The sequence below is a fragment of the Cordyceps javanica genome, chromosome 2 (assembly GCF_051103115.1).
Source record: "Cordyceps javanica chromosome 2, complete sequence".
NCBI classification, from domain to species: Eukaryota; Fungi; Ascomycota; class Sordariomycetes; order Hypocreales; family Cordycipitaceae; genus Cordyceps; species Cordyceps javanica.
In genome coordinates this window covers 2,343,801-2,366,236 of record NC_139296.1, presented here as the reverse complement: position 1 = coordinate 2,366,236, position 22,436 = coordinate 2,343,801, and the positions used below count along the sequence as shown (strand labels likewise).

The 22,436-nt window shown below is 52.9% G+C and overlaps 6 protein-coding genes and 1 non-coding gene across 7 annotated transcripts; 2 read left to right on the top strand and 5 right to left on the bottom strand.

Moving 5' to 3' along the window:
* Positions 1-13: 13 nt before the first annotated feature.
* V2A60_003207 (ERMES complex subunit MDM12) lies at positions 14-1,576 on the bottom strand (the record flags this gene model as incomplete). Its single annotated transcript, XM_083254546.1, has 1 exon — positions 14-1,576. The coding sequence occupies one exon, from the start codon at positions 1,574-1,576 to the stop codon at positions 14-16; it is 1,563 nt and encodes a 520-aa protein (XP_083110672.1).
* Positions 1,577-2,003: 427 nt separating this feature from the next.
* Positions 2,004-9,402, bottom strand: V2A60_003206 (1-phosphatidylinositol-3-phosphate 5-kinase; the record flags this gene model as incomplete). The annotated part of the gene is made up of 4 exons (XM_083254545.1): positions 2,004-2,109; positions 2,163-2,767; positions 2,827-7,490; positions 8,160-9,402. The coding sequence occupies 4 exons, from the start codon at positions 9,400-9,402 to the stop codon at positions 2,004-2,006; spliced, it is 6,618 nt and encodes a 2,205-aa protein (XP_083110671.1).
* Positions 9,403-10,517: 1,115 nt separating this feature from the next.
* On the top strand, positions 10,518-11,941 carry V2A60_003205 (uncharacterized protein; the record flags this gene model as incomplete). Its single annotated transcript, XM_083254544.1, has 2 exons — positions 10,518-11,625; positions 11,676-11,941. The coding sequence occupies 2 exons, from the start codon at positions 10,518-10,520 to the stop codon at positions 11,939-11,941; spliced, it is 1,374 nt and encodes a 457-aa protein (XP_083110670.1).
* Positions 11,942-12,544: 603 nt separating this feature from the next.
* Positions 12,545-13,235, bottom strand: V2A60_003204 (bola protein; the record flags this gene model as incomplete). Its single annotated transcript, XM_083254543.1, has 3 exons — positions 12,545-12,779; positions 12,965-13,071; positions 13,194-13,235. 3 exons carry the CDS (start codon positions 13,233-13,235, stop codon positions 12,545-12,547), a joined length of 384 nt encoding a protein of 127 aa, XP_083110669.1.
* A 4,017-nt stretch (positions 13,236-17,252) lies between these two features.
* On the top strand, positions 17,253-19,470 carry V2A60_003203 (acyl-CoA synthetase; the record flags this gene model as incomplete). The annotated part of the gene is made up of 3 exons (XM_083254542.1): positions 17,253-17,679; positions 17,866-18,164; positions 18,232-19,470. The coding sequence occupies 3 exons, from the start codon at positions 17,253-17,255 to the stop codon at positions 19,468-19,470; spliced, it is 1,965 nt and encodes a 654-aa protein (XP_083110668.1).
* A 534-nt stretch (positions 19,471-20,004) lies between these two features.
* On the bottom strand, positions 20,005-20,888 carry V2A60_003202 (translation initiation factor eIF 4e-like domain-containing protein; the record flags this gene model as incomplete). The annotated part of the gene is made up of 3 exons (XM_083254541.1): positions 20,005-20,493; positions 20,545-20,616; positions 20,682-20,888. 3 exons carry the CDS (start codon positions 20,886-20,888, stop codon positions 20,005-20,007), a joined length of 768 nt encoding a protein of 255 aa, XP_083110667.1.
* Positions 20,889-21,926: 1,038 nt separating this feature from the next.
* V2A60_003201 lies at positions 21,927-22,027 on the bottom strand. Its single transcript has one exon. It is a non-coding gene; the product is annotated as a tRNA-Ile (tRNA).
* Positions 22,028-22,436: the final 409 nt, after the last annotated feature.

Sequence of the window (22,436 nt, the reverse complement as noted above, 5' to 3'; positions counted from 1 at the left end):
CTGATCTGTATCATTAAACCAAAAATGTCCAGAAGCTCGGATACACAAACTCCTCCTCGAATATCCTGCGCACCTGCTCCAGGACAAACTTTTCCACCTTGCCCACATTCTTGAGGCTCTGCTTGCCGCCCTCGCGCCCCCCAATCTCGCTCTCGACCTTGATCTCCTGCAGCAAGCCCGCGAAGCGCGCATTCCTGCCCGCCGCCCGTCCGCCGTTCGCCTCACCCGCGGTGTTGCCCGCGCCTTGGCTCACGCCGGCCCCCTTGGAGCCCGGCCGGCTATCGCCACCGCCACCATCACCACCGTCCTCTGGTACTCCCACTGCCGTCATCGCGTCTTCGGGGCTCAGGAAGCAAAAGTGCACGCGCTTCCGGATGTGCGCAAGCACCCCCACGCCGTCAAACGACAGGCCGGTGATGTTGAGCTTGAGCGGGATGCCCACGAAGCTCGGCATCGGATAGTCGAGCAGGATCTCGGCCGTCAGGTTGAGCCGGATGTCGCCCGCGTACTGGATGCGGAAGACAGCCTGCACGTCCTCGACGCGCGGCTCGCGTCGCCGCGGTGGCGGTGGCGGCGACAGCGGGTCAGCACCGTCGGCGGGCAGCAGCGGCGCCGTCGTCCGGCCACCGTCCACGCCGCCCCTCTCGTCGCCGTTGTCGTCGTAGTCCGAGTCGACAATGGCCGAGTCGGAGGCGTGCGCGTCCCCCGTCGGCGGGCGTGAGGTGCCAATCGACGTCGGCGCCAGCGTCGACACGCTCGACTTTTCGCGGAGCAGTCCGCCGTTGGAATGTGACGAGGCTACCGCAACCGGCGGCACGCGTGGCGGCAAGAAGTTTGGTAGAATGTTATCCTCCGAGAAGACGCTGCTCTGCGACGGGTTGCGGCTGTGGCTCGGGCCCAGACGCGCCGCCTCGGAGGCAGCGGCGGTGGCGGCAGCCGCTGCCGCTGCTTCGGCCGCTGACGGGCTGTCGTAGCCGTGCCCTAGCCAGCTGTTCCCAAGATGCGCGCCGGCGACGGCGGCCAGCGGCGTGTGCGTGCCTGTGCCTAGGTGACCGTGCAAGTGGTAGCTCAGTCCCGGGCCGCCCATGAGGCCCGGCGTGGAGGTGCCCATAAATGGGCTTGCCAGGTCATGGTGGTGATGTGAGAACTCTTTTCTGATTGCCGTCTTGAGGTCTGATGGTCTGCGCCTTCCCATCCGCTGTTGTTGCTGCTGCTGCTGCTGCTGCCGCCGCGACGACGACGCCTGGTGGCCGTTGTTGTGCGGTCTGTGGTTGTGCTGATTGTGGCGATGGTGGGGTTGGTGGCCAGGAGCATCGTCTTCGTCATCCGTCTCCTCATCGCTCTCGTCATCATCTAGCTCCTGCTCGTAGAAATCCGGCAAAGGGTTCGCAATGTCCTTGAGCTCCAGCTCTGGCGCGATACTGCCAAAGTCGAAGCCGTGCACCGTCACCGACTTGATAAAGCGCGGGAGGGGCACACTCTGGAACTTGTCGTGGATGAAGCCCCGGATGCGCTCCGCCAGCGCCTCGCCGTCTGGGCCGCTTGTGAGCGTCTCCCAATTGAGATCGATGGACATGGGAGGTGGCCGTCGCTAAATATAGTTTATCATGGTAAGTTGAACGAGTGACGTTTGAGTGTATGGTCGCGGTTTGTCTAGACCCGCTTTATGAGTGTACCAGCCGCCTGGCCTTCTACGGTAATAGACGACGCTGTCGAGTATGAATCTGCACGGCAGACGCTTCAAAGTTTCGTGCTTTCCTTCAGTGAAATTTTCCTGTAATCGTTCTTGAGAAAGTATTCAAACCAATCCACCATGAGGTTACATAATCGTCAGCGTTGAAAAAAAAACATGTCCTCATTAACTCTCGCTATGCATGCAGGATGAATAACAATATGCCCATTTCGTAGACTAATAAGTCCCAAATCCTTGAAACGCCAAACATTCTCTCAAATAAAGTAAAAATAGAATATCCCAAAACCTAGGTCAATTTTCGTCACATCATTTACTTTTGTAATTCGGGCTGGTCTTCAAATCTGGCACGTCCGTAATACACTGGATACTGTGTATTATTGAACAGGTGCCAGCAATTTGGAGCCTGCAGGATATATCTGGAAATTTATATTAGTGACCCTCCTGCGCCTTGAAATATTGAGCTTCATACCTTGCCATCGCCTCTCGAAAGCGAGATTTGTACTCCTTGGGACTCGTGACAGTCGGTCGGTTACGACCACCACCTGCAAACCCTCGATCCTTGATCCAACTTTCCAGCTTTTTGTCCCAAGTGTACGTTCTGATGCAATCGATGATTCCCACTACAAGCTCCTTTCGAGCTTCATCAACAGCAATCATGAGAGAGTAGTCCATGACATCCTGGCGAGCAAGGAACAGGGTATCATTCCACACCGATGCCCTCAGTAGCTTCTTTGAGTGCTCACGAGCGAACAGTGGAGATTCGTAAATGTACTCAACCATATTCTCATCCAACAAAACTTCATTTTGTTCGCCAGTTGACTGGATCTTACGGTTTCTCATAGAGCCCTTCAAGTCGAAAATTCTGGTAGGCGATCTATCGTAGAACAAGTTTTCCATCAGGACGAGATCAAGCTTCACGTCTGTACCAGTGATCGGGTTCTTGATGATGACCTGGAAGAAGCCCAACATCTTGGCGATGACGGATGGCAAGTCGTGGAACAGTGCCTCCGCCATGATCCCAAAATAGCCTGGGGCAAAGTTCAAGAAGGCTGATGTCTCAATGGGAGACAATGACTAGTAGCGGGTTAGCCTTTAACATACTCTTATGTTCCGTCAATTTCCGCATGACTCACTTTCAACACTAATCTGTCATCCAATGTCTTTAAAAAGACGGATCTGGTTTTTCCACCACGTGAATCCCACTTCATACAGCGAGAAAGAGACTCAACGATGCGCCCAGCGATACCACATTTCCTTCTCAGAGCGTCAAACTGTTCAGCATAGAAAATCTTACACGTCATGATAGCTGCGCCTTCTTTGAACTGATACTTCAAATGCGTTCCAGTGGGCCGCAACAGGCTCTTTTCAAGATCGCTCGCGTCTGAATGACGCCCAAGGTGCTCCGATGCGGGCGTTGGTTTCGATGACGCAGCAACGTCGGATACTTCATCTGAGGACACCTCGGGTGGCTCGCGACGGATAAACTCGAGTTTGTTCTTGTAGTCTTCGCTACTCAGCGCCAGGGCAATAACAGAACTCGGTTCGTCTTCGCGCACAATGACGTTGGAGTCAACAAAAATGTGATCCGTCGGGTTGATGGGGTAGTCCAGTGCAGACCAACCGCTGGCCGATCTTTCTGCCCAGAACTTCGTAAGATATTTCATAAGCGTATTCTTCTGGTGTTTTGGAAGCTCTAGTGGAATCTCTTGCGTAGAATCGGCAATCTCTTTGATATCCGGAAGAAAATCGTCAGACACACCGGGCTCTGTGTCACTTGCACGCTCCTCATCATCCGAATCTTGTTGATTTTCTCTCCCAGTTGCGGTATCGTCTGTTTCAGCCACAGAAATCTGGTCTGGAGCCTTTGGTATTGGGTCTGTCGGGGGCACCGACTCTATCACTTGCCCAACCTTGGCAGTGTCTGCATTATCTGTTGGGGGAGCCGGACTGGTAGCAGGCCCCGGTTTTCGCTCGCTGTTTGCATCAGCTGTCAGGGCAGGTTCTTCGACAGCTGCATTGAAGTCGTCGTAGACCTGAATGGTGACTTTTGTGGAAGTTCTTGGGAGCAACGCGCGGGGGTATCGGAGACTGGCAGCGCGCTTCTTCTTGTCACGTATGCGCTCCTTTTCAAATTCTCGGCTAATCTGCTCAAAGTGCCTCGTCAAAGTCGAAACCTTGGATTCCTTCTTCTTTGTAACCAGCCGAGGAATACCGGATGTAGCAGACTTCCCGCGCTGCTTCAAAGCTGACAATCCAAGTCGTTCCGATAAGCGTTTGTCAACTTTAATGGACCCATCGCCTTGCGGCTCTGCAACAGTCTCGACTTGGTCTCCGGGGTTCGAGGAGTTGCCTGGCATCGTCATCGCCCGTGGAATACGCTGAGGGTGTGATATGGCCCGTACCATGGGAGGTGAGGAGCGTGGTATACCACTTTCGTCTTGTTTATTGTTGGTAGAGTCCTCGTTAGCCTTTTGTGCTTGTTCGCGTCGCATGCGGTCAACCTTTTCCGTAAGCGATTGCCCATCGCTGAGCATAGCCGGTGCGGTGTCCTTCGTAGCAGGTGGCAACACCGTTTTGGACGAACCAATTGAATCAGCGCTTTCGGTCTGAGAACTCTGAACGCGTTCTTTTTCCAGTTGTTCGCTAGACCCAGATTCATCAGGGGCGGGCCCTGCCAAATCAAGCGCTTCGACACGCTCAGTAGTGCCTTCAACTGGTGGCTCGGCTTTTGAGTTATCCTCGCCAGTTTCTTTTCCATCTGAAGTTCGTAAAAGACTTCCATCCATATCGGTATATTCTGTCGGCTGCGTGCTCTTCTCATCAATCTCAGAGAAGCCTTGCGATGGTCGGCTGTCGCTATCAGTGGCTGAAACCATCGTCTCTTCTGGATTGGTCATAGACTCCTTCGACTCGTCGGTGAACATCTTCTTCAATTGCATCATTGTCAGCTGCCGCATATCTTTATCTCCCAAGAAATCTGCTTCGAACTTGGCAAAAGCTTGATCCCATTCGCCTGCAACCTCAAGCATTTCGCGCACCAATCCGTTGAAGGGAACAATCTCGTAATACTTGGAGTTAACATAAACGTCCTCCAGCTTGCGTTGCATAACTGGAAATTCCCCTTGCATCTTCTTCATAAGAACCTCCACTTCTGCTTTGCAACTCTCTGCCTTCTCTGGCAGGACGCTGTCAATACGAATGCTCTGCAGTCTTGCTTTGACAGATGCCATGAACTTGCGCCAGCGCTCTTCCATTCTAGTGAAGATCTCGTTTTTCAGCTTCAGGTCATTTTGAACTTTCCAAGTTATTCTAGCTCTGGGAACCACGATCTCTAGAAGGTCGATAGGATCCCAATGAATGCGAACTCGAGCGTCGTTGAAGCTGAAATAGCGAACGTGATCTCGGGAGTGGTCATGAGGACAATCGATGCCGTGTTTTATGCGAAGGCCGCGGCCCCAGTATAGTAGCTCCAGATATTTTCCAAAGGAATATTTGTAAGTAGCATCGGACATTGGAACTGCCGCTGAATCTTTCTTGCAGATCTTGCAATAGGTCCACATACTGATACCGTCCCCAAGACTTGGGTGTCCAGTCGCTCCCAGCGGCGTGTCTTCCACGAACACCGTGATTCGATATTGGTCATGAACATATGTGCGATGATGTTCAATGAGCTTCCGGTCACAGCCGTTCGAGTCGCAAATCCCATCTTTGGTCTCTGCCAGATCCTGGATGTATTGTCCCAGTGTGCAGTCAGGATCCATGCCCGTATACACGTGTTGCTCGTCGTAAAAATTAATTGCCACGAGACTGGGCTCCGTGCATGGAATCTTGGTTTCGGTACAGATTTCGGAATACAAGACGACAATATTCTGATGCGAGTAAGGATCGAATAGATCCAAATTACCTTGAATATATGCCTCCCATTGTCGAGTACCCGTTTGGTAGTTGAATAGCGCCTTGTCGTATTCAGCGTCATGCATGGCATGTAAGATTTCTAGGATCTGCTTCGGCGCCTTTTGACCAATCTTCTCGATCATCTCAGGTTTGATGAGTTGAAATTTTGCGCGGCCAGTGTTGGATTCGTCCTGCTCATCGATAACTGTTTGATCTCGTAGGCGCCGGAGGTAGAGAAGTCGACGTTCTTGTTCTCGAGCCCTCATCAAAACATGAGGCTGGGTAAACTTGACGTATGGTGAAGCCGACAAAATCTTGGTCTCATACTTGGCCACCATATCGCTGTAGAACGTAGGCATGGGTACATCATCTGGCACTGGCGGGTCCCCCACGCCACTGTCATGCGAATCGTGCAAAGACGGAAGCTTTGGTCGTTCTTCGTTCGGCTTTCCAACGTCGGTCGCCCCATCCAGATCACATTTTTCCGTCGTCTGCGCTTGTGCTTCATTCTCGGTTGAATTTTGCTGCGATGGGATGCGAGTCGCTTGTTTTGCATCCTCTGCAGAGCTAGAAGTCTTGAAGCTTTCATTCATGACATGTGAGTTGGAAAGCGAGTTCTCGCCTTCCTCTGGCTCAATGGACTCATCTCGTAGGAGACTGGATTCCAGCCGAAGATTGTATACAACATAGGACATGAACTCCACGATATACTTGACTTTTGACAGAGTGGTGCTATCAGCGCCTCTCAGCGAGATCGTACAACCCAGATCCGGACGACAGCCACCAAGAAAAATGTATGACTTCTTGCCCCGCACAAAGTTGTTGTTAACATACGTCTTGACCTCGAAGCTTGAGCAGCGACCTGTGGAGACTGGTAATGCTAGCCTGTCCAAGGAGCTCAGGATGTCTGCCTCAGCACAGCGAGCAACCGCTTCGATCACAGTGTGTTTGACGTTGTATGCGACGGAAATGTTGAGCTCTGCAAAATACTGCAATGCGATTCCAGAGACACCCTTTTCCACGAGGACCAGATGTGGTGAAAGCTTTGCTAGTCGTTGCACCACGATGCGCAGGTATTCCCTCTCACCTTCAATGACCGGCTGCAGACTCATAAAGTGCTGCTGGTGACGTTGATATTCGATGGGGAAAGTGACCAACAAAATGCGCGGGTTTCCGATTCTGCGTGGCATGCTTTTCAAGGCCAAGTTTTTCGTGAAAACAACCCCCGAGACATAGGAGGTGTCTCGTGGCCTGCCACCAGGGATTTTCTTAAGCTTCACGTAGTGGCGAATATCCATATCCTCTCCTTTGATAACATTCGGAGAGACGTCGTCGGTGCACCGAAGCAAAATTGGCACCAGAGACCGTATCCAAGCTTCCGGCTCGGGTACTTCTGCATCCTCTAGAAGTTGGTGCAGCAGTTTGTCAATATGCTTCAAGCTCGAGTTATTTAGGTCTGTGTTCGATGGTATGTTGAATGGTACGGAGTCTCGGCGAGAAGGTCTCATCCCAAGGTGATCGCCGTTGTCGGTCGGGACAAGAGCTTCCGTCGAGCCGGTCGGAGCTTTGTATATTGCCGACTTTGGCCTGGGAGATGCCAAGTGGTACGCGGCACCACTGACGTTACTCATATTGCGTCTTCTGTTGCTTCGGCGATGGTTTAAGATGCTCGTCGGTGCACTTGTGTCATCTGCACCGCCGCGACTGTAGTGGCTCATGCCACTAATGCTCTTTTCTCCCGGCCGATGGCGATGTTTTCTGCTTGCATTCATGAATGGGGACAAATTAGACTTTTCTTGCTCGAAACCCGCAGAGTGCATATCCGCTGTATTCATAGTCGCAAAAATGCTGACTTGTTCGTCTCCGCTCGAGTCGTCTGACATGAAATCTGCGAGCTCAGGGTCTATTATGTTGTCATCATGAAAAGCAGGAAACTTGGGATTTTTAGATGTATCATCGTCAATGCCCCTTCTGAATGGGGCTCGCTCCTCAGTGGCTCCTTTGAGGCGCCCAAGAAAGCCATGTTTTGAGTGATGCCGCTTGTGCCCTGCTGATGATTGCGGTCGTGCATTTGCCAGAGATTTCAACGACCGAGATGATCCAGGTCGGCTGAGTTGCGGCAATCCTATCTCCAACACGGCAGAGTTACGGTTTGATTCATGCACCCGACGGGTGGCGGGAATTGCCATCATTGGAGTGACACTGGGACGATGTCCGCTCGAAGCTTCTGGGGCGGCTGATACCTGTTCACTGTCCGGTCTTGGCTGTGATGGTGACCCTTGGCCATGCTTTAATTGGCTCGGGCCAAAGATCTTCGGCATGAATGACTGTTCATCACCAGAATCATCCGATGCACTGCCTTCGTGACGGCGATTCATCGCCTCTAAACAACGCTTGCAGACACGTAGAGTGCCTTGCACGCCAAATTTATCTCCTGATACTAGTTTTGTACACTTGGAGTCGAAAATGCAACCACACGTCCTGCAGTGATGCTTTCTCCTGAACGCAGAAAAGGGCGCTTGGCAGAGGAAGCACTCTTTGCAAGTGTCGTCTTTCATCCAAAACTCCTTACTCAGCACATGACGACCCATCTTGTCCAGTTGGGCGCTCATGTGGTCAGAGGCACCTTCATGAGTACTTGTTGATCGAGGATCGCGTGCATCTCCAGAGATGAACCGTGCGTGCCCACTATGTTTGGAAAGCACTTCACGGTAGCTTATATCAGAAGTCGTCATTTCAACCGGGCTGTGCTGGGCTCCCGCGCGGTCCAGGGAAGAATCGCGAGAGACAGAATACACCGTTGATCTAGGGCGACTTATTCGGTCAATGACGGCCGGCTTTCGTCTCAGGTGATCCGGGCTAAGCAAGGAGGAACTTGCAGAGGGCGTTCGCGCGTGGCTACCCGAAGTAGACGTCATTTGTAATCGAGGCGACATGACGGGAGCATCCATGCTTCCATCGTAGCTAGAAGCATCATCTGTGTTCGCAGGGGGTGGTAGTCTGCCCTCGGTAGCGTCGTAGTTGGCAAGGTCTAGTGTCGGAAGGCTGTGGTGGGTTTCACTTCGCCCGAGACTGCGACGAGAGTCTTGGCCACCGGAGTCTTCTGTTCGAACCGTGCTCCGGCTGGCATCCCTCTGAGAACTTTTATGACTTGTAAGAGGGCTAGCGATAGGGTCGAGCGTAGAGGAGGTCTTTGGTTTGGTTGCAAGACTCGGGCGCCCGGATGACGAAGCTGGTTTCGGCCCGGCGGTGAGCCCCGCACTGCCTCTGGATGACGGCAGCTGAACGCTGCGGCTCTCTCCGGAGATGCTGGCGTTGCTGGATGGTGCTTCTGTAACATGGACAGTTTTTGAGGATTCCGGCACGGTGGTGATGGCACTATCGCTTCGGTTCAAGGACGAGACGGAATTCTTGGAAATGTGGCTGCCAGAGAGCGATGTCCGTTTCGAGGCTGTCTCTATCGTTGTGTCGTCATCTCGACTCGTCGCTTTAGTTGGGCTGACGGCACCCACAGCCTCTCGAAATCTGGTGTACAATCCACTGAGGCCGTGATGGACAAGATCTCCCGTTGAAGGTTTGCCTTCGGCGGCGGGCGAGGCTCGAGGTGGAGGGGCAAAGTCGTTAAAGGTCGTGAGAGCATCGGACTGGCTTGCTGAGTTGTGTATCTTGTCGAGAGTATTCGACATTTGCTCCTTATCGATCACGGAGCTGACGGAGACGGAATTCACAGAGTCGCGTCGAGCTCTCCGACTAAACGGTGAGCCACGGGTGGACGCCGGAGAGCCAGGCGGCTTGGCCGTTGTGCTGCTCCCCATAGCGTACACAGCTTGAGCGCCAGGGAGTCGGTGGTAGACACTCTATTATCAGCTGGCATGTACGTCTATCCCGGCGTCGTATGCAGCTGTCATGGTCCTGTTGTGCGGCGTTCGAGCAGTGCGGTCTTACGTTCGACTTGGTACCAATCCTGATTGCATGTAGAGATGCGCTAGCAGAGACGTTGGCGAGAGTCCCAGGTCTGGGTTGCGCAGGCACAATCCAGGCGTGACCGGGCAAACGACCAGGTCAGGAACAAGCGCTGCGTTCTGCGCTGCAGTCGAGGATCCTTGGCGATGATGCTTGCTACTGCGGAGATGTTTCAAGGAATAGGTTGCGTGGCTGCCTTGAAATGCAGCAGCTTGCATCCGTTTGGTTGGCAGGCCGGAGCTACTTGTGCAGATAGCTCCAGCTCGCCTGCAAGCGGCTCCACCAGGTGACGCCACTCCTCCACGCGTTAAACACAGACGGTCGCGTTGCGCTAGCCATCGCCTATCAGCGACCATCTTGACAAACCGACGACAGAGGTTGTTCCTTTCGCATAAGGTCATTGCAACAAGTTTGACTGTACTACTATGATGTGTTGAAGACACCTGAGCTTGAGACGGACTCTGTACGGTGGTGCCTCTACGCCACACCCAGTAACGGTGCACAAATGTCCTACAGCGCATCAGAACTCGAGGACATACTTGATGAAATACATCGCAACAATGGCAAGAGGATCACAAAGGATCAGGCAGGACTATTGGCTAAGGAGGACTCATGGATACATCAATTAAGAAAGAAGCCTCACGGCGTGGCCAATGTACCTAATCATGTACTCGAGACAGTAACGGCAGCACATGAAGCAGCGGTCAGGCAGAGGACCAGCAGCGAAAAACAGCCCGCCAAAGCTGCAAGCCCGAATGTGGCAGTGTCTTCACAACCATGCGCGAAACCAAGATCTTCCCCGGAACGTTTCATTCCTGATTGGTCGGTATCACCAGACGCTCGTCGGCCACGCCGCGAAGATATGCCTGAATCATCATTCGTCGAAGAGACGCCTCATCCACAGCACGCTCGAGCACCATATAGAAAAGCACCTTTGGATTGGAAGGCACCCCTCGATAAGGCGCCAATGTCAAGCCTGGAGGAAGAGGAGGAATTGGACGTCCAGCTACCATTGGCAGAAAATGTTCAACACGAGGCTGTTGCTGAGGGTCACTACAAGGACCTTGGCCGATACACCGGCCGGCGCATACAAGACACCCCCGCGCAAATGACGAACACGCCACCATGCGCACAACCAGATCATGAGGTCATTCCGGCTACCGTTGGGGCGGAGATATCGAAGCGTACCAGAGATGATGGGGGTCAACGACGAGTCAAAAGGTTCAAGCCGTATCATATGGATAGCCCAATCAATTCCAAGGGAAGCATCATGGCGGTGAGAGACAGTCGCATGCCGTCGTTGAAGCATCTGGAGGTTACAGAGACACAAGAGACGGCTGTGTCGAGCTCTATTGTGCCCGCAACTCTCACACAGACGCAAACTCAAAACGCCACAAACATGCCCAAGGAGACCCATCAAGATGTATCGGCGGAGATTGATACTGGATCATCGGCTGAGGAAGCAGAGTCATTATCGCCGGAGGTGTTGAGTGCAAGAGAGAGGATGTCTGATGACGAGGACTTGGAAGATGACGAGGATTGTGTATCGACACCTCTCGCAGAATTTTGCGGCGCCTATCCGGAGTACTGCAAATCCCATAGTGGGACTCGACTCAGTTTTGTCAAAGCCTGCCTGTGTCTTGACTACCTACGGCGGGAGCGTGCACTGCGAGACTACTTGTACGACGAATTCATCCGTCTATTTTCATTCGAATATCTGGACTACGTTAATGGCGCGGGACCAGACCAAGAACCACTTTCAGCCATTGAGTGGTTCAACATGCAAAGTGGCGAGCCACTGTATACTCGGCACATTGTCAAAAACGATAATCTTGACCGCGTTTTGACATTTTATGAGGAAGAGGCTGTCTCGATTCGCAGCGTCTATGAGCAGCAGAAACAAGATGGATCGACAGGGGCTGGAGTTGCGCCAGGAGCTACAGAACTGGGATCGGCGTCCCCCGCGCGTCTACCACAGAAGATGCAGCAAATTATGGAGGTTGATGTGCGGGAAATGAAAATGGCAGAGGGTGCTGCGACGGATAAGTCAACACCGAAACGCGACAGAATACAGAGTGAGCGGCCCATTTCACAAGCTGTCTCACCAAGTAAGTCTGTTTGTGAGAGCGAAAGCAGGCCAGTATCAAGACAAGCTGTTTCCGTGGCACGCTCTGCCCCAATTCGGCGAGCAGAATCGCCCGAAATGGGTCGCAGGACGACGTTGCGAGCGGCTATTCCGCCGTCCTCGATGAGATCCAACGCGCCTGTGGGCACACAATATATGCAGCAGCTCTCGACGAGGCAGTCGTCGACGGGCGAGGACGCGGCACAGAAGAGGAGGGAGAAGGTGCGTGCGGCGATGCGGAAGAGGGCCTCGGCCAGCGCTCGTAGTGCGAGCAGCAAAGCAGGTTCTGTCGTCTAGCCTACAGTGGCATCTCGAAGGCGGGCGCTGTAACAGTAACATGATACAACATCCGAGGACCCAAATGAGGAATATTCGAGTAGCAGATTTAACAATGGCATGACTTGAGACGAGCTGGGTTTTCCAAGATGATTGCATTGAATTCGTGAATTGATTTCCTTATATCGTGATTGGCGTGTGCAAAGTTATCTAGAAGATGCCGTGTCAAACGGGGCGGTAGTCTAGACAGTATAATGTTGAAAGAAGAAAAAAGTGAGAAGAATGAAGGAAATAGATAGAAGAAGAAAAAGAAGAAAAAATCCTGGGGAGGCTGGTATCCCTTGTTTTTTTGGTCTCCTTGAGGAGTATCATGGTCGTCTAAAAAAAAAGCAATCTTGGCCGGCTGCCCATCTCATCCGTTCACGGGAAGGCTTGATTGAGCCAAGAAGAAAAGAAAAATGAAAAAAGGGGGAATAAAACCCCCCGGGAAAAAAAATCAGGCAATGAAGCGGTTTTCGAGAGGTTCAAGAAACGTATAGGCGGTGAAGAGCCAGGATGCGGGCGGTAAGAGTGCGAGAACTTTTTTTTTTTTTTTACAAAGTCTCATTGGCAGCGGGCTCTGCTCCCTTGGCGGCGGCGGCGGCTTTGGCCTCTTCGTCCTGCTGCTTCTTTTGCTGCTGCCGGGCCTCCTCGTCGGGGGTCAGGGTGCGCAGCTGGAGAGCGTGGATGCCGCCCTCCTGGGTCATCTCGTCGCTGAGCAGGGCGTAAATCATCCTGTGACGGGCGGGCTGCATCTTGGACTTGAAGGCGTCTGATGTGATGACGAGGCTGTGTGGGTTGGTTGAGAGGAGCAGCGGTCAGTTTACTGTTGGGTTCTTTTTTGTGGTTCTTTTTCTTGTTGTTTTTTTTTTTTTCGCAAAATGGATGTGAAAAAAAAAAAGAAAAAGAAAGAAAAGAAAAGATGAAAAGGAAGAGAAGATGAAAAACAAAAAAAGGAAAGAAAAAGAGCATACCGAAAGTGAGTCTCCTTGGAGGTGCTGCCTTGCATGGCCTTGTGGTGAGAATGGAGGTGAGAGTCGTTGTAGATTTCCAGTGTCAAAGGATTGAGCGCGGCGGTAATCTATCCATTGAAGGTCAGTACAGGAGGGTCATGGACAGTTGACTCGAGTTTAAGGAGAATCTTTGCGAGCTTTTTTTTTCCTTCCTAAAGAAAAACGAAAAGATGTCGTCTTGGGTTCGTACCTTGGCGCGGATGGCGTCCTCAACGGGTGTCGCGGATCCCATGGTAGAGAATTGCCTTCCGACAGAGGAGAAGCCGAGTGCGTATCTGCGCAACATTCGGGGCGGGACGGGGCTTCCTGGGCGATTTTGCTCTTGTCTTTTCTGCCGGGGTTTTGTTGGCGTGTTGGATGAAAGTTTTTTAGATGCTGCGACCCCGAGAGAAATGAAACCAGTGTGCCCAAGTAGCGGTAGTGACTAGTAAGGCGAGAGAGAGAGAGAGAGAGAGAGAGAGAGAGAGAGAGAGCTAGGATCGAAGGGGAGAACTTGGTTCGTCGTCGCCAATTGATGGCAAAGCAAAACACGAAAAGGATGAGAGAAGGATGCGAGAAGATGGGAGTTGAGAATTGATATGTTTTGATAGATGGGAGAGAGAGAGAGAGACAGATATTTCGAGAGACAGAAAAGGCAGAAGCAGGCCCCCGAAACAAGAAAAAAAAAAAAAAAAGAGGGTGCGGCGCGCGGACGGCGGCGGCGGTCGGCAGCGGTAGACAAGGTTCAAGCCAGGCCAGGCTGCGTGGGGGAACAAGGTGAGAGAGAGGTCTACTTGGGTCTGTTGATTGAGACAATATGGACTTTTGCTTGTGCGAGAGTGAAGATGGAACAAGACGGACGAGAAGAAGACGGAGAAGAAGAAAAAAAAGAAGAAGAAGAAGTACAAGGACAAGAAGAAGAAGAGTCGAAAAAAAGAAATATATTCAAGACACGCGGGGTATAATGCCGTATTTCTTTTTTATTTCTTTTTTATTCTCCTTGTTTTCTTCTTTTTACGGTGGCCTGGCTACTGGGCTGTCTGGCTGAGTGGTCAGTGGTCACTGATAACTACTTAAGGTACCTTCATTATAGTATAGGTTGGTTGTTGTCAGTGGTCGATAACCTTGCACCTGGTCACCCCATCCCAACCGATTGTGGTGGTATTCTTAGGTAGGTGCTGCAGTACCGGTAAATCCCAGGTTCAGGTAGGCCCAGGTTAACTTAGTACTGAGTACTGAGTAAAGTTAGTACTGGGTTAGTAGGTATCAGGCTCAAGGTACTTACTTGCTTAGGTAGTTGGTGAGCTTATTAACGCCACCCCAGCTGCGACAGTACAAGTCGGTGAGAACTCGTTCTCTCTCTCCCTCTCTCTTCTTCAACACAGTCATCGCGTAACAAGTATACACTGTAAAAAGAAAAAAAAATGTACAAAAAGAATTAGATGCCCAAGAGAAATTCAATCTGGTTTCTTTTTTTATCCAATTTTTTTTTTTTTGTTTTCTTCTCTTCACATTCCATCTCCCTCCTTTTCTGGCGGAACCGCGTCGCTGGGCCGATGCAACGGGCAGCCACCCGGACGGGGGGGGGAGGGCCCCAGGGAAGAAGGGAGGGGGGGGGACGCGGTTGAGGCGATGCGGTCGTCGCCGCCGTCGCCGCCGCCGCCGCCGCCGCCATGATCCAGCAGGCTAGCAGGGGTGAAGGAAGGGAAAGGGGGGGGTCGACGACAAGGAAAGCGGCTCGCTCTTCAAGGCGGTGACCAGATCAGCTTTCGGCTTGACAAGGCATCACCACCACCACCCACTGAAGAAAAGCCACTCGATCAGCTCTCCCGGTAATACATTCCCAGCTTGGGCCTGCGGCCGCTGCATGTAAAAAGCAAATTTTGGTTCTGCTCTGCTGTAAAGTAACTACCTTGCTTGGTTGGCGGTAACTATCCGTACTGATACTGCTGGTAAGTAGTAGGAGCCTAAGTACCTAGGAGGCATATCAGGTGGTTCTCGATTGGTCCGTGTGTTCCTGCAACTACTCGCGCCAACTGTTCATACGAGTCTGTAGATGAGGCAACTGCCCGTCATCGGCTGGCAGTAATCGTTGACTGTCTTTTGTGCGTCACATACATGCATGTATACATCATCAAGGAAAGGTGCAGAGTAAGCATCGAAGCACGTATGTCTACAGCCGGAGAGTCATATACCAGTCCATGGCGAGGCTGCTTATGATTGGAACTCTGGCACTTGGCCATGATCCCAGTACCAACGTATCAGAGACACAGATGCGGCCGTATTCACCCGTTGCGTGTTTTATTGCTTTTCGGCGCAGTGACTGGTTTGGTAAAAGAGGATGAAGGAACCAAGATGATGTCCAAAAAAAATCCATCTTCACTTTTCAGCCCGTCCCCTCTCGTCCCCGGCTGTCATCGTTTTCGGAGCGCACCGCATGCCCCCGTCATACTGGTTGCCTACCACGGCATCCCTTTCCAGGCCCGCACGATGGTGCAGCAACCCGTCCCTGTGTCATGTAAACCCGAGGGTGCGGCATCACTGAGTACATGGATACAACTCCAGTTATCCTTGCGAGTCCGTGGTTCCGGTGGCGACGGCCGCGGCGGGATAGATTCCCCCAAAACATGCCAGCATCGTTAGCAAAAGAAGAGCAAAGAAAAGGAAAAAAGGGCAACAAAAAAAAAGAGAGAGAGAGAGACAAACTCACGCGCAGCCCGCCTTTCTGCTCTTTGGTGATGCCCAGATTTTTGCCTACAAGGAAACAAGCACAGTGGCGGTGTGTCAGGTTTGGCCTACCAAAGAGGAAAGAAAAAAGAAAAAAGAAGACTGCCGACACGCACCACCTAGTAAAGAGTAATTTTGCGAGACATGAGCAGTCTATTATTGATTCTTACTTTTTTTTTTTTCCTTTTTTTTCTTTTTCGTCAACTTTTCTTTCTCTATCCGTACTACTTCTTTTTTTAGTTACACTTCCACTCTTCTGCTCCCACCCGCGCACCCTTGTAGTGAAAATCATTGCCCACTTGATTCGATGCCAAGTTCACCCACTACTTAACATTACATACGAGTTAATGTATACTCATTCACTCACCCCTCGGCGATGCCTGTCTCTGCTCCGTCCTCACCTCTCTGGGAGGGAAGAAAGAAGGCTTGCCGTGCCACGCGACATGGTGGGACCTGCAAATGGTTTCTCCCATGCCCCCCCCCTGCACATGAAATCGGATGCGGCATCCCCCAATACCACTCTCTATGAGCAAAGCACGCCTGGTGTGAACAGATGACACATGGGCAAGCGCAGATTGTTCACGCGCAGAGTGCAACCCAATCTGAGACTGGAGAAGGCAGTGGTGAGCCGTGGGACTCACGACTACTGGAGCCACGGAGCGAGGAAAGAAGAAGGAAAGAAGAAGGAAGGGGGAAAAGCAAAAGAAAAAAGAAGAAAAAGAGAGAAGAAAAAGGAAAAAAGGGAAAAAAGGAAAAAAAGGAAGAAAAAAAAAGTGTACCTTGGACAGGAGAAGAGAGAGAAAAGACCAGTACCGAGTATAGTCCCGTTCTCGCGTCGACGAAGAATGAAACACAAATATGCCCCAATTGTATATACCACGGCTTCTAGAACCTCGTCCTGCCCCAAGGTGATGAGTCCCCCACTTTTGGTGTATGTTATGTTGACTCTGTTAACAGAGCATACATAGTTGGTACTTGATACTCCGTACTGACTGATGAAATCCCCAAGGTAGCAAAGTAATCAATCTTGCCCGGCTATCGAATCTCATCCATCTGGGAGGTGGCGTATTCAGAAGGGGTAAAAAAAAAAGGTTCCCGACCTACTCAATCTCTCTACCTGTCTGTCGATGAAATTACTAGTTCGCGTTGTTATACTTAGCATGTAGCACCAAAAACAAAATATCCACATCACCACCAGCCCTCGGACAGCCTCTCTCTCCCCTTCACTCTCGCTCTGCCTTTGCATCTCTGCTTACTGGTACAACCACGCACCCACCATCCATCCATCACCCTCAGCCAAGACTCCACCTCCAATCCCTCCCAACCTGCAACCCGTATGCACTCTTTTTTCCCCTCCGCCTCCTCCTCCTCTTTGGACTAGCTTCTCCTACTCGATAAGACCCGATTTGCGTCTCTCACACCAGGCTCGCCGCTCTCTCACTCGCTCGCTCGCCCCTCCTCCTCCTCTCACAGTCGTGCGTCGCGCCGCCAGCCAGCCAGCCCGCCCGCCCGTCCGTCCGTCCGTCCGTCTTATGCCTCACCCATGATTACGACATCAGCCCTGTCGCTGGCCAACCGGCGACTCACCGCGTTCCCCGGCGCCATTGTTGCTTCTGCTTCCTCTGTCGTCGCCGTCACCGCCGCCGCTGCCGTCGCCAGGAACAACACACGCGTCGGGTTTCTCGTCCCGTGTATGCCGCCGCCGCGGTCGCCTCTGCCCATAAGGATGCTCTCCACCACCACTACCTCCTCCACTACGCTCCCGCGTCTCCCCATCCTCGAGGCTGTCGCCGCACATGACCCCAAATCCACCGTCGTCGTCCACTCCCTGTCTGGCCGCCGCTTCACCTACGGTGAGCTTCTCGGCCATGTCGCCCGCGCACGCCAGCGCCTGCGGGACGCGGTCGACGGCAAGCCTCTCATTGGCGAGCGCGTGGCCTTTTTGATAGAAAATAGCTACGACTATGTCGGTACGTCTCTCTTTCGCTCTCTTTATCTCTCTCTCTCTCTGGCCCCCGGTCAGTTGCCAGCTAGTTCCACCCACGGCAACAATTTATTATTGAGGAATCTCCTCCCCTTCCCCTGTCAATAAAACAAAAACCAAAAAAAAAAGGACCAAAGTCTTCACCGTCACTAAACAGATGTGAAATGTGTAGTCATGTTCCTGGCCATCATGGCCGCCCGCGCCATTGCTGTGCCCCTCTCCCCGCCATTTCCTGCCCCGGAACTGCAGTACATTCTCGACCAGAGCGCCGCCTCCGTTCTCGTCGCCTCGCCCAGGTTTGCCTCCAAGGCCAGGGAGGTACTCGCCACGGACCTGCAGCAAAAGCCGGTCTTCCTTGAGCTCCCCAAGCACACCGGCGGCGGCGGCGCCAACGAAGCCGTGTCGCTGGTTGACGAGGACTTTTCCGGTGCTGGCCTGATGTTGTATACTTCGGGCACGACCAACCGACCAGTAAGATATTAACGGACCAACAAACTGTGGGGGAGGGGGGGAAAGCATCTACTAATATGTGATACAGAAAGGCGTATTGCTGCCCGAGCAGGTCATCACGGCACAGTGTCGCTCTCTCCACCAAGCATGGGAGTACTCACCCGCTGACCGCCTCCTCCACGTCCTGCCCCTCCACCACATCCACGGCACCGTCAATGCCGTCCTTACGCCTCTCTTTGCCGGCTCCTCCGTCGAGTTCATGTTTCCCTTCAACGCCGATGCCGTCTGGAAACGCCTCGCTGCGCCCTTTCTCGCTGCCACCAATGGCGCCGCCGCCGCCGCCGCCGCCGCCCCGGCGACCCCTCCTCCCATCACCTTCTTCACCGTCGTGCCCACCGTCTACAGCCGTCTCCTCGCCAGCCACAAGGCCCTCGCCCCGGACGTGCAGGCCGCCACCCGCGAGGCCACCTCGCCGCGGCACCTGCGCGTCAACATTTCCGGTTCGGCCGCGCTGCCGACGCCCGTCAAGGCCGCGTGGGCCGCCCTCAGCGGCGGCAACGTGCTGCTCGAGCGCTACGGCATGACCGAGGTCGGCATGGCCCTGAGCTGCGGCCTGGCCTTTGCCGACCGCGTCGACGCTAGCGTCGGCTGGCCCCTGCCATCGGTCGAGGCCCGCCTCGTCGACACGGACACGGGCGATGTCATCGAGCCCGGCAGCGAGGTCGACGCCAGCGGCCGCGAGCGCGCCGGCGAGATCCAGCTCCGCGGCCCCACCGTCTTCCGCGAGTACTGGCGCAACCCCGACGCCACCGCCAAGGAGTTTGTCGACGACGACGGCGGCGGCGGCGGCGGTCGCTGGTTCAAGACGGGCGACGTCGCCGTACGCCGCGTCATCGCCGCCGACGGCGACAACGCCCCCGGCCGCAACGGGGCGCGCCAACCCTGGGCCCAGGGCCCCATGTACTTTATCCAGGGCCGCAAGACGGCCGACATCATCAAGACGGGCGGTGAGAAGGTCAGCGCGCTCGAGGTCGAGCGCGAGCTGCTGTCGCTGCCCGAGGTCGCCGAGGCCGCCGTCGTCGCCGTCCCCAGCGGCAGCTGGGGCCAAAAGGTCGGCGCCGTCGTCATCCTCGACCGCGAGCACGCCCCCGCCGGCTGGACCCCGCTCGAGATGCGCCGCGCCCTTCGCGGCCGGCTCGCCGCCTACAAGATCCCCCAGGTCATGAAGGTCGTCGACCACATCCCCCGCAACGCCATGGGCAAGATCAACAAGAAGCAGCTCGTCAAGGCCATCTTTGTCGACGAAACGAGCGGCGACGAAATGTAGAGCGCGGCCAGCATCCATCCGTGCATGCATGCATGCACGGCATGACCGGACAATGTATATATATAGGATCAAATAGAACATACACACACACATACACATACACACACAAAAACCCTTCAACAATAAACCCCCCCATCTCCAACGAGACGGCATGTACAACCACCCCCTCAAATGTACTTATTGTAATCTACGACATTACTCCCAACCAGAAACGGCAGCCATAACATTAGAAATCTATTTTGGTAGCCACGCATGGCGATCCTCAACTTCAGATGGCTCCTAAAGCGATCATAAGTAACCTTCCTAGCAACGCCGCCATGATACTAATTACATAGGAAAGGCAGTCTCTTTTCCGTTTTCCCCAACACTCGTGTAGCCTAAGCTAGTCATCACAAGTTCACCAACGTGGCAGAGTCTCGACTTCTGCAGGGCGTTGCGCAGCCATTCTCTCGCTGTCTTCCAAATCGAATAGTCGGAGTCGGTACAAACTGGGCACTGCAGATCCTGAGCTCGCAGAGGAGCTGGTGCAGTTCATCAGACAATGTGCTTAGCCTTGGCTCTTGTGCTACCAGCATGAGCGCTATCTGTATGTCCGGAGAATTCGACCTGCTCGCTGCTGGGCAGCTCCAGGACCTCCTTGAAGCGGCGACCAATGCTGATGAGGATGTCTTTGCCCTTCTCGTTAGAGCGGCCCTTTCCACCGGCAACATCGGCATCTCCGCGACCGGGAATGCTCTTGCCAGTGGTACGAGTCCAGACACCGATACGATAAAAGGCCTTTCGGACATTGACAACAACGCCCATTACCTCGCCGTCTTCCTCCTCCTCGAGGGTCTCGCCGATGGCGGACATGACAACTTGCAGCCAGAGACGGTCGACGTCAATGTTGCGCTTGTCCTTGTACTGGTAGGACCACTTGCCACCATGCTTGTTCTGGGGGTCTTCCCACTCGGGTCGCACGCCGGCCTTGAAAAGGTGATAGTCGGACTTGAGGGCGAGCTCCGAAACAGCAGCGACATTGTTCTGTAAAGTGGTCAGATGAAGAGTCAACATGAATGCAGGAAGTGCACATACGTAGACGCCCCAAAACTCCTCGACGGAGTCAAATGTGATCACCTCCTTGAGCAGGTCATTCCAGTTGTCGCCCTGTCGCGCAAGGTTAGCAATTTGGTACTAGTGAAGCGCGCCACCACTATCACGTCAGTATGTACCTTTCCGCTTGGGGGCTTCGTGAACCACAGGGTCCATTTGTTCTGGAGCGGGTGCTTGACGTTGAAGTTGTCCTTGTCGTGGAACACGGTGACAGGCTTGCCCGAGTCTACGGCATCAGACTCTTCCTTTCCATTCGGGGAGATGGGGATCGTGGACAGGTCTACCTGCTTGTCCATGTTGGCGTTTTCTGCTGCGGCGGCAGCCATTTTTGCGGTGCAGTTATGTGTGGACGGAGGAAAAGGGATTTGCCAGGCGAGAGTCGGGTCGCAAGATGCGGATGCAGTAGTGTGCAATGGTCGGCCAGTAATTGGAACGGAGGAAGTGGCTCTGCTTCTTTTCTTCGACGCTGGATCTATCGCGGCTCTGCACCAGGCAAAGCAGTCAGTTGGAGGGGGGTCTGGTGGGGTTGAAGTGATGTGAATTTAGAGAAGGTGTGCATGAGGCTAGGTCCTGCTCACGTTGACTAAGTAGGTAGGAGTCAGGACGAGTCGCAGAGAAAAAAATGCCAGCCGTTGCGCCACACCGTTGTGGCTGGTGACGCCGTTACGCCACTCGAACTAGAGAGACTCGGGCAACGGCGCTTTCACGAGCATCATCGGAAGATTGCGAGGCAAAGCAAGACGATCCGGCAGGGTGGGTTCCTACAGAGTCGACCTGTAGGTAGATTAAAAGACTATCTATGATACTAAATGAATATGTTAGACCGATTGATGTTGCTAATGGTCAACTGACTGTCATTGTATTACTTCCCTACCCTAAACACAATCCTGCCGTCTTGATGGTACAACGTAGGTGGCCAGTGTTGAGTTGCAGTTCTATACTAAATTTCGATGAACTTTTTTTCAGCTTGGGGCTTGACTTACTAGTTTTCTGGGTGCACTTTTCTTTGCTATACGTGCGGGTGGAATACATAAACGTGGGTTCACCTGAAACTTTGGTCAGAGTTGTGTCATTGTCATTAGCATGCAAATTAAGCTTGAACATAATGAATAGGTTTCTACCCCTCGTTCCCGTCAGATAAATACATATGTCACTACAAACGTACCAGAAAGGACACGACACGCGTTGCAGACAAAGAAAAAAAAAAACAGTAAATGGCAATGAAACAGACTCAGTTGCATTCACCGGTTTGCGTGATGCAGCTAGCTCGAGTCAATTTCGCCAACAGCCATTCAAACCCCCGAAAAAAAAACCCCCACCAACGCACAGAATGGGAAGGTGGAATTGACAAAAAAAGAAAACGCTGGTCCACACAGGGATTGAACCTGTGACCTTCGCATTACCATATATTGGTGGTTTAACACCGATATTAGTACGACGCTCTAACCGACTGAGCTAGTAGACCCACGTGATTTTGATGTCTACGTCGTGCGATATTTGAATATATATAACTATCTCCTCCCGAAAAACTAGCATTGCCTGTTGTCGGGCGGGCTGCAGCTGGCGACACACATGTTGTGAAGCGTCAGCTGCATATGTTCGAAGTAGGTACCCATAACATTGTATTTGTCTAGCTTGGGTCGCAGTCAAACAATGAATACGTTCTTTTTTTGATCTTAAGATTTCTCTTGTTTCTCTCAGTTGACATATTCTTACAACTATTGGGTCTGCCCTTAGTTATCGCTCCTCTCATCTAACAATTATCTCTTGGAGCAGTTCAACATGCACGCACCTATTTCCAAGAGCCTGCTGGACATCATCATCAGCGTGCTGCGGCCCGTCGCTGCAAATCACCCTGCGATCTTGTTGCCAAT